Source organism: Mytilus edulis, chromosome 5, assembly GCF_963676685.1.
Source record: "Mytilus edulis chromosome 5, xbMytEdul2.2, whole genome shotgun sequence".
In the NCBI taxonomy this organism is placed as follows: Eukaryota; Metazoa; Mollusca; class Bivalvia; order Mytilida; family Mytilidae; genus Mytilus; species Mytilus edulis.
This window is the reverse complement of record NC_092348.1, coordinates 56,439,581-56,458,005: the sequence shown is the minus strand read 5'-3', so window position 1 is coordinate 56,458,005 and position 18,425 is coordinate 56,439,581. Positions and strand designations below refer to the sequence as shown.

Sequence of the window (18,425 nt, the reverse complement as noted above, 5' to 3'; positions counted from 1 at the left end):
GTGTGACACCCTCCAAAAACAGCTTTAATATTAAAAGAGGGACGAAAGATACAAAAGGAACAGTCAAACTCATAAATCTAAAGCAAACTGACAACGCCATGGCTAAATGTGAAAAAGACAAAAAAAAACAACAGCACACATGATACAACATAGAAAACTAAAGAATAAATAACACAAACCAAATGTTATGTTTTGTTGGCAATGTTGTTTATGAGAATACTGTTTCATAAATGTACATTACTGTTTTCCAATTCTGTATTAAAATACGAGGGACGAAAGATACCAGAGGTATATTCCAACTCATAAGTCGGGAAAAAACTGACAACGCCATGGATAAAAATGAAAAAGATAAACTGACAAACAATAGTACACAAAACAAGGTTTGTCATCATTGCAAACTATTCACTTGAAAACATCAAAACCATAACAGTCCGAAACTTCCAAAAGTCAATTAACTTGGAGGCGATAAACAATGAATGTAAAATGTTAAAATTATTTTTTCAAGAAAAAGAAATGTGTGATCATGGTTGAAGGATAACGCTTAATTTACATATTTTGGCTATTTCACGAGTTATCATATCTTTTTTTTCTTTATTTTATTTGTAAGAACATTGTGTACGATATCTCTTGTTTGTGTTTATATTCCAGGATATAGTAGATATCCAGCAAATGTACACCATGGACCATCAAGAACGTCGACAATGCCGTGGTACTGGTCGTGAACTTTAATCCATACTCTATCTCCTTGATTCAACTGAATGATAACTAAGTTGGAACCTGGTGCATATTTAGCGCCTGCAGAACCCCTATTCCCTGCATAGACATTTTGAATTATATGTCCATTTCTCACTATTTGTGCCTCTAAAGTGTTTGGTACATATGTAAGAAAATGTACAAAAAATACGTAGTAACCCGGAGTAGGGGATTGAAATACCCCTAAGTGTTCATCATATGAATTCCCTAGGTTGGTGTTGACTCGATCAAAATGCAGCACTTCATTATCATGTAAACTTTTACGTCCTACCATATTTGCATGGAAAGCCACATTTCTTGCTGTAAAAATGAAAACAACACGTATAAATTTAATGCGTACGATGCGCCTTTCTAGATTAAATCCTCAGAAAAATCCTCAGGAACGCTCAAAGTCAAATATTTAAAAGCCAGGGATGTACAAAAATGAACAGTTGAAGGACTGTTTAATCAAAAACAACTTAAAGTGTAAGCCTAATCCTTATAAGGCTAGCTTTGCCTGAGGGAGTTGAAACCTGAGTTTCTTTATAATTTCATAATTTACAAACCTAAAAATTTTGAAAATTTTGTTATGAACCCTGTCAGTATTGACTACTGATATGATGATACCCTCGGACTATAAACAATTGAGATTCCATATTGCTGAATCCAATGTCAAATAATAAGAAACTGTTAGCATGCACAACATTTTATTGCAAATGATAAGGAAAGACAGATTTTTTGTTGTTGTTTATATACTGGATACAATATTCAACGATTGTTTGAGTGTTGGAAAAGGGTGTATGTACATTTGGTAAGAAATCATGGTTTTCTATGTATACCACATGATCTTGTTAATTGAACTTCTCATTAATCAGATCGACAATGTTTTTGTCCTTGTTTTAATTTTATTTTCCAAAGTAACTGAAAAAAGAATTATCACAAATTTCCCTTTGAACTTGTTTCACCTACCGGTTCAAATTATGAAAGTTAAAGAAACTTTGTTAATTTGTTTTGAATATCTTAGACTCGAATTTTTACGTTTGCCTAAAGTTGATTTTCGTTTCCGAATCCACTATTTCTTGCATCCGGAATTGAGCTTGTTTCATTTTTTTTCTCGTAGCAGCAGTTTTTTTGTTCTGTGTATTTGTATTACTTTTTAAGTATACCAATTTATTTTCATATGTAAATTGTGTATGGATTGTTGGTTAAGAAATATCGAATGTTAACAATTTATTTTAAAGGTTAACAAAACCAACACCAATTACAAAAGATTGAAAATTAGAACACTGATTTTAACTATATCAGGCCATTAATTTTCTCATTTGAATTGTTTTACATTGTCATTTTGGTGCCTTTTATAGCTGACTATGCGGTGTTGGCTTTGCCCATTGTTGAACCCGTCATTGTTGAGGCCGTACGGTGACCTATAGTTGCTGTTTCTGTGTCATTTTGGTCTCTTGTGGAGAGTTATCTCATTGGCAATCATACCACATCTTCTTTTATATAAATATTTATATATCTCAATTGCATAGATTGGATATAAATCTATTTTAATTTTTTCCATTAATGAAAAGTTATGCAACGATTTCTTAAAACATACTGCAAATTTTACGCATTTCCTAATACCAATTATGAAGGTATTGAAAAATCTCCGTTCATTACTAAAATTTAGGGAAAGATCGGTTTATTGATTGCAATGGTCGTGTGTTGAATGCGTGTAAGGTCCAGGGACAATTGTTTGATTCATGATCAATATACGGGAAAAGACCTTAATGATATGAAAAAAAATACTAAACATTAAGTAATATATTTTTAGACTATTGTAAATTTTGACACGACAAAATAGGTATCCAAGCCAAAAATCATTCCTTTAAAATTAACTGCAGTTAACTAACTAGAAGATCAAAGGAAAAATTACCAATCATGTTGCAAATAAGTAAATACATACGATTTATAGTTGTAACCCGCTTGCTATGGGTAGTATCGTTAAGAATTGAAAACATAAAATCCTCTAACTTGTTCATTTTTCTCAGCATATTCTGGTTAACTTCTTTTAGGTTCTTGTTTTCAGCTTTAAAAATCATGTTTTCGTTCTCCAGTTTTTTCATCTCAGTCGTCAGTTTATTAATCTCGGTTTCCATCTTGTTAAGCCTTTTCAGAACATCTTCGTCTACTTCTGCCCTGCAAAAAACAACAATGAAGAGAATTATTAAAAACCTCATTTCCGAGTGACGTCCAAATGTAATTGATACTCTTCTGGTTCTCGCTCTTCAAGATATAAATACTTGCGTTATCAGGAAGTTGTATTGCTTGGTAGGTTATTTAATGAGTGCAAAACATGAAAGCATGATACTAGTAGTCTAATTCGATAAGTCACATTCGGGGAAAAGAGGACAAGATTGCATGTAGTTGAGATAATTGGAACATTTCCGTCTTTTGTCAGTAATCTCTGACTACTGATAAGAAGATCTTCCTGGTTGAAAAGCGGGAAATGTGTACTGCTACTGGGAAAAGAGGGAATTCATAATAGGGCATAAAGTAAACCGTTCAACAAGCAATTTATGAACCATCACAGTTGTGGACTAGCAAAGAGCGCGACACCAGTGGTGGTGTCAGAGGGGTCGTTTAACCTCACACGCCCGTTAATGACATTAATGATCCCCAGTCAGTAAGCTTAAGATAGATTTAATGTCTAAGGTACGAACCATTTGATTTGAAGGGGCAGTCTGAGATATTATAGAGAAAAGTTCTGACCCTGTTTTTTACCTTTAACCAAAATTCTTACTATATCTGGAATGAAAACAACAATCTTGTCCACTTTTCTGCTATAAGAAAAATTAATCCAACAGAATTATTTAGCATTAAATAAACATTATGAATAAAAAACGGGCGTCATTTTTTTGGGTGGTGTTATGTAGTCACCTATCCGACCTGAATGTCTGTTTCACCGAACTGATATATTGAATACTTTTTTCAAGGCCCGGCTGTAACCTGCTGCTTTGTGTGGCCTTTATGTCTCCATTTGTCCTTTCAGACTCATTCGTAACCTTTGATTGATTCGGAACCCCTCATTTCTTGGGAAAATCATTTCAACCAAACATTTGGATAAAAAAAATGATTGTTTGTTTTTATTCATGTCGGTCGTATTGTAAATTTCATTGAATAGCCGTATATCTTGTTTATAACACGAAATCTGTGAGGTTGTTATAACTTGCCATACAACAAACGAAAATTGTCCATGTTTATTTTGACTGAAAAATCAAATATATTAGTACATAGCAATCATTTTATAATAGACCTTTAATGCGGGAGAATACCGCATCAAAAAATCCCAACCCTTACACTTTAACTATAAACTATGTATGCCCCATGTCAGGAAGCGTCAAAAGTGCATTTTACACTTATTTTATGTGTTTTATGAAGAAAGGACCCAACCTTTTTTCACCTCGCTCCACTCGGCAAACTTCAAATTATACGCCCCCTTTCTAAAATCCTGGGTCTGCTCCTGGGTACCCTCGAGGACAGATACAAGATCAATATGTTAATTTATAAGGACAATGCTGTTTATGAGAATGCTGGTTTATAAACGTCCATTACTTTCTTGCCAATTATGTATTTAAAATACTAGAAAAGGGAGACGAAAGATACCAGAAGGATATACCAATTCATAAGTCGAAAATAAAGTGTCAACGTCGTGGTTAAAAAGAAAAACAGACAAACAATGGTACATAAAACACAACATATAAAACAGAAGACTTAGTAACAAGGACCAAACCAAAACCTAGAGATAATCACAGATGATTCGGAAGTTTAAGCAAACCCGTCGTGTTGCTTCTGTTAGTACAAACACAAGTCCAATTCGGTAGGTCACATTCGTGACAAGAGAACAGGATTGTAGTTATGACATTAATCACATATCTGCTATCATTTGCGATATTCCATAACGTTCAACCAACTCGTGATGTCGTCCGTAAAATGTCCGAAGGGATGATTTCAATTTTACCATTTGGTACTCTTGGTTTAAAACTTTCTTTGTGAGTAGCACCCTTTATGAAGGAAATCATAAAAGAAAAAAAAGCCCGAGAATATCGTATCAATTAAAAGATATATACTCAGTATGCAACAGCTACTTGAATATTGCTACATTGAAACGAAAGGTTCACAATTGAAAGCTGAAGTCCTCTCTTTTGTCGTAAAGTTTTCTTTTCAAACGACCCTCATTGTCAATGTCTAGATGTAAGTCAAGATATAAAAAGGGCAATTGGAAATGTGTGTTTGCCTTTATAATAAGTCAAGTTGATTTCTCCAAGTGAACTTTAAATTAAAGATACTACCGACGCAGATAAATCTGCTTCATATTTAGACCTTTTTCTAGAAATGACTACTGATGGTAGGTTGAATACCAAAATTTATGACAAACGCGATGATTTATATTTTCCTATAGTCAACTTTCCATTTTTGTGTAGAAACATCCCAGCGGCACCGGCATATGGAGTATATGTGTCTCAATTGATACTCTAGAGCTAGCTCAAAGTACGTTGATTTTGTTGAACGGGTCGAAGTGCAGAACTTCATTATCATGTAAACTTTTACGTCCTACCATATTTGCATGGAAAGCCACATTTACCGCTACAAAAGAATATTAAACAATTGAGATTTCCATTGTTGTATCCTCTGCCACATAAATGAAGCTGTTAGCATAAAATTTTATTGTTAATGATAATGAAGAAAGATTTTTCAGTTGAATATATATTAAATACGTATTCGTTATTTAGATATCTTGTGGGTATTGGGAAAGAGGGTTGGTAAATTTGGTAAAAAAAAATATGAAAGTTTTAGAAACCTACTAGTTGAATTTGAATATCTTAGAGTCATATTTTTTTAAATATATGTTAAAGAATTTCTAAGAAGCTTTTTAGTACTTGATTCGTAGTCGCAAGTTGACTATCGTGTGTCAAATTCATTGCGTCTTTTGATTTCTCTAGCCTTACCCATTTCTGGTCTTTTTTGTGTTTAATCAAGCGAATAACCTAATGATAATCATATACTTTGTGGATTATATTCTTCAAAACTAGTAATTGGAAGTAATTGTATCCTGAGGTCACGGTTTATATGCAGGCATCCGGCAAATTAACAAAAGTTTAATATGACTTTAGGTATGGTACGTTTGTTAACAGTTGATTCTGCAATTTTTAAGCGAGTTTACTATATCATAGCTGTTAAAAATTATGTATAACCAAGATATATGCAATTGTTGGCTATAATAAACACTAAATTAATCTTTTGAACATGAAAAAACAATTGTGCTTTAGTTTTTGGTAATTTTGTTTAATCTGTAAATGAACTCATCATAGATACCAGGACTAAATTTTGTATATACGCCAGACGCACGTTTCGTCTACAAAAGACTCATCAGTGACGCTCGAATCCAAAAAAGTTAAAAAGTCCAAATAAAGTACAAAGTTGGAGAGCATTGAGGACCAACATTCCTAAAAGTTTTGCCAAATTCAGCTAAGGTAATCTATGCCTGAGGTAGAAAGCCCTAGTATTTCAAAAATTCAAGATTTTGTAAACAATTAATTTATAAATGTAACCATATCAATGATAATTCATGTCAGCACAAAAAGAGCAGACTACTGAGCTGGTAATCCACTCGGGGAAATAAATCTCCAACAGCAGTGGCATCGACCCAGTGGTTGTAAATAAACTCATCATAGATACCAGGACTAAATTTTGTATATACGCCAGACGCGCGTTTCGTCTACAAAAGACTCATCAGTGACGCTCGAATCCAAAAAAGTTAAAAAGTCCAAATAAAGTACGAAGTTGAAGTAAACCATCTCGACTATAGTTGTGATCGTAAACTGTGGTCGTTGGTTAAGAAAGTCAGAACGGCAGTTATCAAAGATACGGAGTTCTTACTAACTTTGTACCCGGAATGAGTTTGTATTCTATATTTCTCATGTTGGAACGGTTTTGACATTGTTGTTAAAAAAATTTAGTGCTTTATAAGTATAACATTTTATTTTCATAGTATAGGTGATTGATTAAGAAGTGTCGAATGTTAAAAATAACAAACCCAATTAATAACATCTCAAATATGAAAACAATGAAATAAAAAGAAATAGCTGTTATATATATTTGTTCTAGATCAATTTTCCATATTTCCGTAAAATTAAAATGTTGTTCAGTGATATTCACTAGGTGAAGACTTGGTATTATGATAACACATTGCAAATTTCACATGTTAATGACATTCTAAACCAAAACGAACAAAATGTATTTGCATCTGAAATTCAACACCGTTCCTGTAGTTCCAACAGCATTTTAATATTGGTAAAGAATAAGTCTTTCCAGTTCTCTCAAATCATTTTTATTTCTTTTCTACATTTGTTTTCTTTTTATGTGTCATGACAGATTAAACAGTTGGCAATTATTTGACGTTTACCTGCTCAAAAATACATCACACATTCATTTCGTTGTCAAAGTAATGGAATTTGGTGTCGCTGTTATACGTCAAGTGAAAGGTTACGCAAACTATAAAACCAGGTTTAATGATTTATTTTCTACATGCTAAGAAATAAAAGGCAAGTACCAAAGTAGGAATATCACAGTTGTTATCCATTCGTTTGATGTATTTGAGCTTTAGATTTTTCCATTTGATTAAGAACTTTCCGTTTGGAATTTTCCTCAGAGTTCAGTTATTTTGGGATTTTACTTTTCACAACCATGAAATACACATACATAAAAAAAAACTGCGATATAAATGTAAATAGTGCAGACTTTAGCAGATCTTTAACGTTATGACCCTGGTCTAATTTAGTATCGGAGTTAATGTGTAAGACAACTTCGATATGCTTTAACATTATAATGCATATAGTATTAGTTACATTGACTCGCAGTCCAAATTGAATTTATTGATCCCATATACCGGTATATCATATTAGGTCACAAGCACTCTCAGTAAAGAACTGATCTTACCGACTATCTTAACATATATATATATATATGTTAGTAAGAATATTGAACTATCAAAGTGATAAAGTCTTCAATATTAAAAACCTATTACAATCTATAAATACGATGTGTCACTGTGACCCGCTTCCTATGAGTTGAATCGTTTAGATTCGACAACATATAATCTTCAAATTTGTTCATTTTTCGCAGCATGTTCTGGTTTACTTCTTGTAGATACTTGTTTTCAGCTTCTAAGGAAACCAATGCACTTTTAAAAATGCCGTTTTCACTCATCAGTTTCTGCATTCCAGTGGTCAGTTTTGTCATCTCAGTTTCCAACTTGTTAAACCTTTTCACATCAGCCTCGTCTACGTCTGTCCTGCAAAAAAACAACAATGAAGAGAATGAATAAAAACTTCATTTTTGAGTGACGTTCAAATATTTGTAACCCTCTAGTTCTGCCTCGTAAAGATAAGAATACTTGCGTAATAGGGAACTTATTTTACCTTATAATTACATAAAATGTATGTTTCATTTGAATCTGTCATTTAGTTATGGCTATCAACAATCGCGAGGCACACCAATATTAAATTACATTAAGAAATTAAAAATTATTGTAATATTTATTTCTGTCTTCTTAAAAATAACATAAATAAATTGGGTGCACACAACTTGATAACCCGCGTATCGCGTCACGTGAGAGGGTTATTTAAAAGTGTCATTCCTTATAATTTGATTCTAAATTCCACCTTTAAGAAGAAAATTAAGAAAATAATGTTGATGGCTTCACAGTCATATGACAAAATAATGTCTACGAGCTGACAGTAAAAAAATGTTCAACCAATAAAAAGACGTGTTACATACATTTAATTATTCCCGGACAGCAGCTATGATTGCACGTGATAATACTGAAATAATGCAGCTTGATCATGTGTTTCGCTCAAAGCTGATACACCATGATAAAATAAGAGTAGAAATACTATGAATTCCAAGAGTAAGGCGTAATAGATTTAACATTGTGCAGTTGTATTCTTTCGATGGACTCAACTTTTAAATTTATAAATAAGCAAAGTGTGTTGTAATGCCAGCAGAGACTCACTTTCTTTCATCTGTGAGAGCATGGTGCAGCTGTGAATAATATTTCTAGAAAAAATTAGGTAAATTTTTACAAAATATTTTTCCTCTGAAACTACTGGGCCAAGTTCATTATAGATAGAGATAATTGTAAGCAGCAAGAATGTCCAGTATAGTAAGATCGCTCACACCAAAACATAATTTTCTCATGAACCGATGTGTGTCGTTTCGTTTGATATGCACATAGTTCATAGTGAGTGGCATATGCTCTTTAGAGCCTCTAGTTAATGAATAATACCCCATAACTCGGAAAAATAAAAGCCAAAATTTATAAACATTGAAAGGGAGCTCACATAATCAAATTTACCAAAGTTTCATGTAATCAGTTAAAACAGTTTTAAGTCAATGTTGGACCCGGACGGACGAACAGTTGTATACTATAAATTTATATAAAATCGAAAGTGAGCGTACATAAACAACAAATTCACCAAAGTTTCACTATAGTATAATACATAAACAGGCGTATAAAACTCTTATCCATGTTCAAGCAGTCGCTGAACCACGAAAACGAGGTCAACTACATTGGAAATATAATTGACGAAAATTCTGTAACATAAGGAATCTGAATCCAAGATATGAAGCATCCAGTTTTACCTTCCGAAATCTAAAGCTTTAAAGGATAGTCATACCAATGTCTCATCATGCCAAACACTGTACAGATTATGGATATTGTACTGAATGAGGATATACAACATTTATATGTACAGCACAAATAAACAAAATTAAAAAATAAAACCTTTGTTAATGAATATGAATATAAATTTGATGATTGCAAAATCAATTTCAATTCAATGATCTTGACTGCATTTTAATTAAGTAATGTAAAAAAGGAATAGGATTTTTCACCTTAATATAAAAGTAAAACAAAAACACAAACATTATACAATCAAAGTGCTTGTAAGATTAAAGGGTAAAGATTGCTTAAATTGGAGGTAAATTTAAACATTGCATTGTATAAAGCATTCGTTGTAGTTCAATCATTTATAGTTTACAAATATGGACAAAGGAACTGAACCTTGCTCAAGTAATGTCTGTGCCGATTAGAACATCATTTTGTACATGAATTTCTGATCATGTATTTTATTGATAAATTTCTGGAAATTCTCCATGGATAGGATGCATTTAGATACCAAGTCAGTACCATAGTATTTTTATGGCATTTCATGCATGTACTTTATAAAAAAAAAGAAATACACTTAGGATCTTTCACCAAAAATTTAGTTAAACTGAAACCAGTTTCAGAAGAGATGATCTTTGAAAAAGTTAACAACGATGTACACCAAAGTTGAAGGATGACAAGAAATGACAATAGCTCACATGTCCTTGCAGGTCAATGAGAGATAAAAAATCAAGATATATACATTTGTATTTCTACTCAGTGTTTGTAATATGTTAACAATATAAAAGAAAACATCCCTTACAATACAAGTGTGAGATAAGCTTGAATCATTCTGACCTAATTAAGTATTTTAATATAAATTCTGATGATAAATAGAAACAGAAATATTTATGCATTCAACAGTGTACGGTATAACACTTGACAGAATATTTTAGTTTGCAACTGACTTTTTTTGTAGCACAATGATTGCTGCTTTCATTTCATTGCTTGTGATTGGAAGTACTAAAGGTTTTCTTCTGGAAAGTAAGAACACCTCTACTCTAGCAGGAAAACCAACCTATCTAACAACATCAGAATATTATGAAGACAAAAATAAAATTCACTATGACCTGGAAACATACCGTGATCAGCAGCAGAAAAGCCTGAACTTATTAGCCAATTAACTGCAACAAAAGTTTGACCTTATAGAACAAATTTTAGCTGCACAACCATCCTACAATGAGTTAAATAAAACGGAGAAAACAATTGATGCATTGGAGCAAAAATACAAGGAACTTGAATTGAAGTACAATGCAATCCAAGCTGAGTTGACAGTCAAGGAGCAAATGTATAATTCTGCAGTGAACGAAACCCTTGCTCTTGCTGAAAAAAATCAAAAAACTGGAGCAACTTAAAAATATCAATCAGCTACAAACTCTCCAAAAATTACAAGCCCAGGTTCAAACATTTGATTCTAGGATTAACTTACTGACCAGCCATGAACAAGCAAGGAATCAAGACTTTCTAGCTTTATATAATCTGACTACATCATCCAAGCATGAATTGAAAAGTCAAATGAATAATCAATATCAAACCATGCAACAGAAACAGCACCAAGATTTTCAAATTTTACACAATCTGACATCCGATTACAGAAAAGAAAATGAAAAGCTAGCAAACCATATCATGAAAGAAATAAATGAACAGGCTAACAATACCATGAATGAAATTGAACAAATGGGCAGATACCACAACTCATCTTTCTCACTTTTTCAATAAAATCTGGATAAACAATTACAGAAAGGTATAGTGCAATTCAAATTTTTTAAAACACCTCACTTAGCAATAACAATTTATCAATATTTCGTGTGAATTGTAGTCCAGCAACTTCTGATTAACCATCGAGGTGACCTTTCGAAGACTGTCAATGGTCATTCAATCCGATATAAATATGAACATAGATATAAATAGATAGCGAACGCGTGCAATGGGATTTTTCTGGATCTGTTTGACTTCATATTATAGGTAAAAACAAACCAATATAATGATAATTGTTTTACCTGTACCAAAATGAGTTTTAGTAGATAGGAACAGTCAACCAAATGGTTAACCCTTGTTTAACTTCGAATGTTGACATTCTTTTCCTTTCATAAATACCTGAACATGCCTAGTTCATGCGTAACCCATATCTAGCTAAGGGGTTCGATCAATTAAACTTCAAATGAATACAGATTCAATAAGTATAGATTATAACATGCCCTTTTCCATATTTGCCCTGGTATCATCCCGAGACTCCCATATCGGCCTCGAGGCTTAAGCCGAGGTCCGATATGGGTCGAGGGATGATACCAAGGCCAATATGGAAAAGACATGTTATAATCTTTTTATCACATATTTTATGTTTTGCAGAAAAGAGAAAAAGGGTCAATTATAACAATTTACAGAAAGATAAAAGGTAAAACCTTAAACATTTTATCACAAACGTGTCGTAAGGATGCAATGACGTGACGTCATTTAGAATCAGGACACACAATATCAATATACTCTTTTTTGCCCCGGGCAATTTTGAGGTTATTGCATATGCAAAACCCGACGTATTCGTTACAAATATGTTATAAGTACAAATTACTTCCTTTCAAGTGAATAATCAGTAACGGTGTCTCTTTGGTTTTTTACGGGACAAATCTGGACCAAACTGACTGCTAAAAGCAAGTTTTTGTTTCAATATTTCACTTTCATTAATGAATGAACAAAAAAGAATTGTTTTTTTTATTTTTTCAATATCTCGTTGTAGTTTTTTTAGCTATATAAAAGACACGCTTTAAGGGCATACGATACAGTTACAGGGAAGGAAATGCTAACTTAAAATGTTATTTTCGCGACGTCAAACTATGACATATCGGGAAAAGATGCATTTTTCGACTGATTTTTATCATTCAAACAGATTTAATTTGAAAACGAGTGCATGGACCCCTATATTTTTAAAACTACATTTTGTTTCATTTTGCAGGGAGATTGTGTGGACCAAATTTTATAAAACTGGAAATAGTGCAATTTGTTTTACTTTGATAAATATACAGCAAAAAATTACGTTTTTTTCTCATTTCATGACCATTGTGATAAATATCAGTTATTTCTGAATAAAAAATGCATAATTTTTTAGGATACTTATAAAAACAGAAATTACAAATTATTTAACAAAAAAACAATTTGTGTTTATCTTTTAAAACAAAAAAGTTATGGCTTTCTTTTGAAAGCGAAAATACGGCCACAAATCCGAATTTTTAGCAAATATACAAAATTTCGACCTCATTTAACTCCAAAAGTAGCACATGAAGGTATATTTTTTATTACATATTTGATTAAATCAGGCAAAAAATAGCCTATATGGAATTTTTTTTATCAAACTGTAAAAATACGGGATCAAAACTGTATCGTATGCCCTTAAATAAAGCAATTCCATGACAAATATGTTGTTGTCCCCACAGATACAGCCCCAAACAGCATCGTTTTTGTGTTTAAATCTCATTCACATAACAATGCTTAATAAATGAATTAGGTATTGGCAATTTACTTGGAAACTTAACATATACGTACCCTCACTACTCACTAGCCTTATCAAAGAGGAAATACTGGATAATCATAAGTCTGGTGTATGATCCAAAGAATTTTTTGTTTAAACTCACACTATCAAGATACTTGATTTCTTGATTGACAACACATTTGTGATGTTTTGGGGACGTGATTTTCAACAAACTATCGTCCTTCCAATGGGAACCAATTGTGTCCCTCTTATCGACTTGTTCCTTTATTATTATGATGCTGACTTCATACAGGAAAGTCTGAGGAAGAAAGATAAGAAGTTAGCATTATCCTTTAACTATATAGATGACTAAATAATTCAAAATATGGTAACTATGTTGAACGCATCTATCCAATCAAACTATAGATGAGGGATACAACAGATACAGTAAGTCTGCCTCATATCCAGGCGCGTAGCTACGTTTACGTCAAAACGCCCGGGCGTACACTTGAATTTTGTTTAAAAAATATTTTAATCTAAAGAAAATGAAAAGAACTTGTTAGAAGCACATCAGCTCTATATTTCTTTCTTCTTTGGCTTGTAATTGCGGATAAAAGTGACGAAATTTACTTTTTAGTCAAATGGTATCATATTATATATTTGTCAATTTTCTGTCAAGTCTGAAGCTACTGTGAGTTTTATACACCCTTCCCTTTTGTTTAAAAGAATCCATTATCTGCTGAGATTCGTTTTGTGGTTTACAGTTTTGTCGAGCCTGTGACATACACCTGTTTTTATGTCACAAAAGCGAGACGTAGCGATCATAAATTTCGTCGGTGGAGTCAATATCTAGGTTAAATATGTTGAGAAACTTTTTTTTAAATAATAATAACTTTGCCAAACTTTGTGAAATTTTCCGGAAGTTGAACAGAAACTGTGTTTTACGGACAAAATTAACCGGTGCTAAAAGTTATAGTGTAGGGTTAACAATTTTTACACAACAGTTTCATTGTCAAAACTTCATCGAATTAAATTAAACTTCAGCAGAATCCAAGCATTTTTACAATTTTTGTCTGAAGCAAAGTTTTAAAAGTTAATTATTAATTTTGTTTATTCATTTTTCAGTATTATCCTGATTTTATAAATTATCAATGCGTCAATCTTCATAAATTGTCACGAAACTTGGGCAGAAACTAGTATTCCAGATCAAGAAAAAATATCTAAAGAAAATGTTGGATTTAAAATCCTGTAATAGACTGATAAATGGATTCACTTTTTGCGGGGAAAATCCCAGACAAAAGAACAGGGTTCCACAGTACCCTTTACGATATCTAATAGTGCACCTGCACATCTCTGAAGATTAATGTTCATTTGCGAAATTTGGAAATAAAAAGGCGATTTTGTAGGTTAATTCATTACAGCTCTTTTGAAACATATTTTAAAGCTACTGGTTTTGACATTTTCTCTGAATCCAATGACCATTATATTTGAAATTAACAAAATGAATAATTTAATATAACAAATAAACCATTTAGATTCTAAAGTATGTTTCTACTGATGAGTTTTTTAATGACAGGAATGGTATTCATTCTCGACAACTCGTTAGCTTCCAGGGGCCTCACTCCCTAGATCTAATCCACTACCAGAAATTGTTTGACATTGACCAGTTTGGGTCCTCGAACCCCTCGCTAAGGTTCGGGCGTACACGTAAAAATTACATAGCTACGCCACTGATATCTTGACTTGCATCTAAAAATTGACAATGAGGGCACCGTCCATTGAAAACAAAACTTTACGACAAAAGAGATGATTCTAGTTTCCCAATTGTGAACTTTCCATTTCTATGTAGCAACATTCCATCAGCGCCTGCATACGGAGTATATATCTCCCAATTGATACGATATTCCCAGGCTTGTATTTTCTATCATGATTTCCTTGATAGAGGGTTGCTTCTCATAAGGAAGCTATTAACCCATGATTTCCAAATGGCGAAGTTGAAATCATCCCTTTGTAAATTTTACAGACGCATTCACGAGTTGGTTGACCGTTATGGAATATCCGTTTCACAGATGATATTGGATATGTTCCTTATGTCGTAACTACAATCCTGTTTCCTTTTCACGAATATGAACTATCGAATTGGACTATTTACCAGGTTTGTAATAACATGAGCAACACAACGGGTGCCACATGTGGAGCAGGATCTGCTTACCCTTCTGGAGCACCTGCGATCACCCCCAGTTGTTGGTGTGGTTCGTGTTGCTTAGTCTTTAGTTTTCTATGCCGTGTCTTGTTTACTATTATTTGTCTGTTTGTCATTTTCTTTTTTAGCCATGGCGTTAAAAGTTTATTTTCTATTTATGTGTTTGACTGTCCCTCTGGTATTTTTCGCCCCACTTTTTTTTAGCAAAGCCTTGATGACACACCTTGACTTTAATGTCATTAAAGTAGTGTTAAAATTTAACAAAAATGAACTATTAAAATAAAGGAATGTCTTATGAAGTTCATATACTGACTTCTTTCATTTCAGTTGTGGTTACTGGTTGTACCAATTATGGGTATGGTAATAAACCTGCTGGACCACTGAAGTTCCCAGTCATTAAAACATCTGTTGGCGTGTCCAACCTGTCATCATTCCAATCTACAGGCAAATTTACCTGTCATGTTCCTGGATATTATCACATTGTAATAACAATAATGTCTGACAGCAACATTGTGCAAATAGATATCATGAAAAATTCTAACTCCATAAACCAGCAATATGTGGCAGGCTATAGTGATAAAGGCTACTGGAAAACTGGAACTGCTGCTGTGGCTTTAGAATTAAGGACCAATGACAACGTGTGGATTAAACTATATTCTACCTATAACATTTTAGATTCATGTCTTACTATATTTAAAATCAACTAATGTAAAATACTTCAAAGCCCTGCACATCATCCAATGTTTCACTGAATGATATAGTGATATATTAAGACAAGTAAATATATATTCATTATGGACGTGAATATATATATTCATTATAGAAGTGAATATAAAGTAAAAGTTAACTTTGATATGGTGATAACAAAACTTGAAAAAAATGAACAAAACAATTAGAAATTTAGAAATTAATTCAAGATTTTGAATTAATGTAAAAAAAATATATAAAGGACAATAATTTCATTTTGCTAGTAATAATAATTACATTATATTATCAACTTCTAGTGATTCACACGTGTTTAATGTTGAGCTCATACTCATATATGTAAATAGCATTAACAAAAGGTATATTTCTTATTTTGTATCCATAAGGAATGATGACAGACCTTCTTTAGAAAAAAATATTTCATGAACCTTTCAAAACAAAAATGATTAAAACATGTAATGTTGTTCGCTCAATGTCCTGTGGCTTTATTTCATGCATATTCAGAACTGGAAAATTATAATTATCAATTTTACAGATAAGTTCTGTTACATTGTAAACAGGACAAACAGATTTAAGACAGAGCATTTCTTCTAACAACTGAAAATGAAGATATGTGTTGTTTCTCAGTCTTTAGTCTAGCTAGCTATAAAACCAGGTTTAATCTACTATTTTCTATACAAGGAAATGCCTATACCAAGTCAGAAATATGACAGTAACAGTTGTTTTCCCTTGGTTTGATGTCTTTGGGCTTTTGATATTGCCATTTGAAAAGGGACTTTCTGATATGAATTTTCCCTGGAGTTCAGTATTTTAGTTATTTTACCTATTACTATCATGTCTCTGACACTACCAAGTAACATTTAAATAAAATGGTGGCTCATTAATTATGTGTATCGGTTATCTTTATGTCTTTATTTTATTTATAAAGAGCGAAAAAAATAGTTTTGGAAATGATAATAAAAATAAAGACATTTTTTTTTCAATTATTAAGCTTGAATGAGTCGAAATAGCTCATTTGGCAAAATTATTGATACAATGTATTACATGTCTTTGTTAGTCATCAAAATATAGACCAATGTAATGATTGGTCAAGTTTGTAATTTTTTTAAATTTTTTTTATTATTTCTTTTTTTGCTTGATGCATATTCTCTCTGTCCTTTCTTTTCATAAAAATCATCAATAAAGAACAATAACTCCAACAAAGAATTTTTCTTAAAACTTTGACGGATTAACAAGAGTTTCTTAGCATTTTGCCTATTCTTATTTCCTTATCTTTTACGTTTTTAAAATATTAGAAGAAAGGCTTTTTGATATCAGTCATGGAAGTATGTTGTTTTGTTTGAGTTTGTTATAAGTCATAACTTATATCTCGACACACAAAGAATAGTTATGTCTAGCTTTGTTTAAATTAGTTACTTTGGATTCATGTATTTCGTTGGTACCAATTTTCGTGGAATAATGTGAAAACATTAAATTGAGAATGGAAATGGGGAATGTGTCATAGAGACAACAACCCGACCATAGAACAGACATGTTCACTGATATCTAATTTCGTGGTTTTGCTGAAGAAGGCATACAAGCATATAGAAAATTTGTTATTCGTTAAACATTTGATTTCGTTGTACCCATGAAATCCATGAAAATTGGTATCCAACGAATAATAATGAATCCACAGTAAGTTATTTCTGAGGTAATCTTTTAGATAAGATTAAGGTGGTACCCAACACTTTCACTAAAATTAATTCGGCTCGTTTAATTTTCATAAAAAAATTTCAAAGTATTTACTTTGAGACTTTAATAAAAATATAAAAATTTGAAAAAATTTGAACCAACCGTTTTGTCAGAAAAATTATACTGGTTATGTAGCAATTTGACAAACATCAATTTTGATCATTGAGAAGCTTACTATTCCTTTTACAACACAATGTAATTAAAACGTTTAGCTGACTTTAGAAAGTTATCTCCCTATAGTGTTAGGTACCACCTTAAAGAAAATTAAAAATCACTAAAAGTTTTTATATCAAGGGAGATAACTCAAGTTACAAAATTATTCATTTTCTAAAAAACGTTTCCATTGTTTCCTCTACAATTTAATGGTGTATAATTCTTTTTTTAGGTAATGTAAATATCATCTGGAATGATCAGATGTTTGGATTCTTTGGTTTTTTTCCTTCAATAAAGGGTCAACTATTTTGCCCCATGATACCCATTTTTCTTTCCATATCCATATAAGACTTCAATAGCTCATATTAGGTGATTTACCAAAATTTAAGCAGATTCTAGATTTCTTTTCTATGATCAATTTGAGACCAAAATAATAACAATGCAAATACAAAGTAAAAGTCTGAGACAGCCTTTTCCCACCATTTTTAAAAGTTACAGGTGGGGGGGGGGGGGGGGGGGTACATATCTCGAAAAGGAGCTCCATAACATATGAATATTGTTTAGCTTATTTTGTTCTTCCAACATATAGTTTCAATTTTTAATACATTCTAGAATTTCTTGATTTCACCTAAGCACATACTTAAGCAATTGATAAATCCTTTTACCTTAATATTTGTTCCATGCTCCAT

At 32.2% G+C, this 18,425-nt stretch overlaps 1 protein-coding gene across 1 annotated transcript; it reads right to left on the bottom strand.

Moving 5' to 3' along the window:
* Nucleotides 1-568: 568 nt before the first annotated feature.
* LOC139523997 (complement C1q-like protein 2) lies at nucleotides 569-2,992 on the bottom strand. Its single transcript, XM_071318498.1, has 2 exons — nucleotides 2,681-2,992; nucleotides 569-1,053 (listed from the first exon to the last, which is right to left on the bottom strand). The coding sequence occupies exons 1-2, from the start codon at nucleotides 2,952-2,954 to the stop codon at nucleotides 638-640; spliced, it is 690 nt and encodes a 229-aa protein (XP_071174599.1). The 5' UTR covers nucleotides 2,955-2,992; the 3' UTR covers nucleotides 569-637.
* Between the last annotated feature and the right edge of the window lie 15,433 nt (nucleotides 2,993-18,425).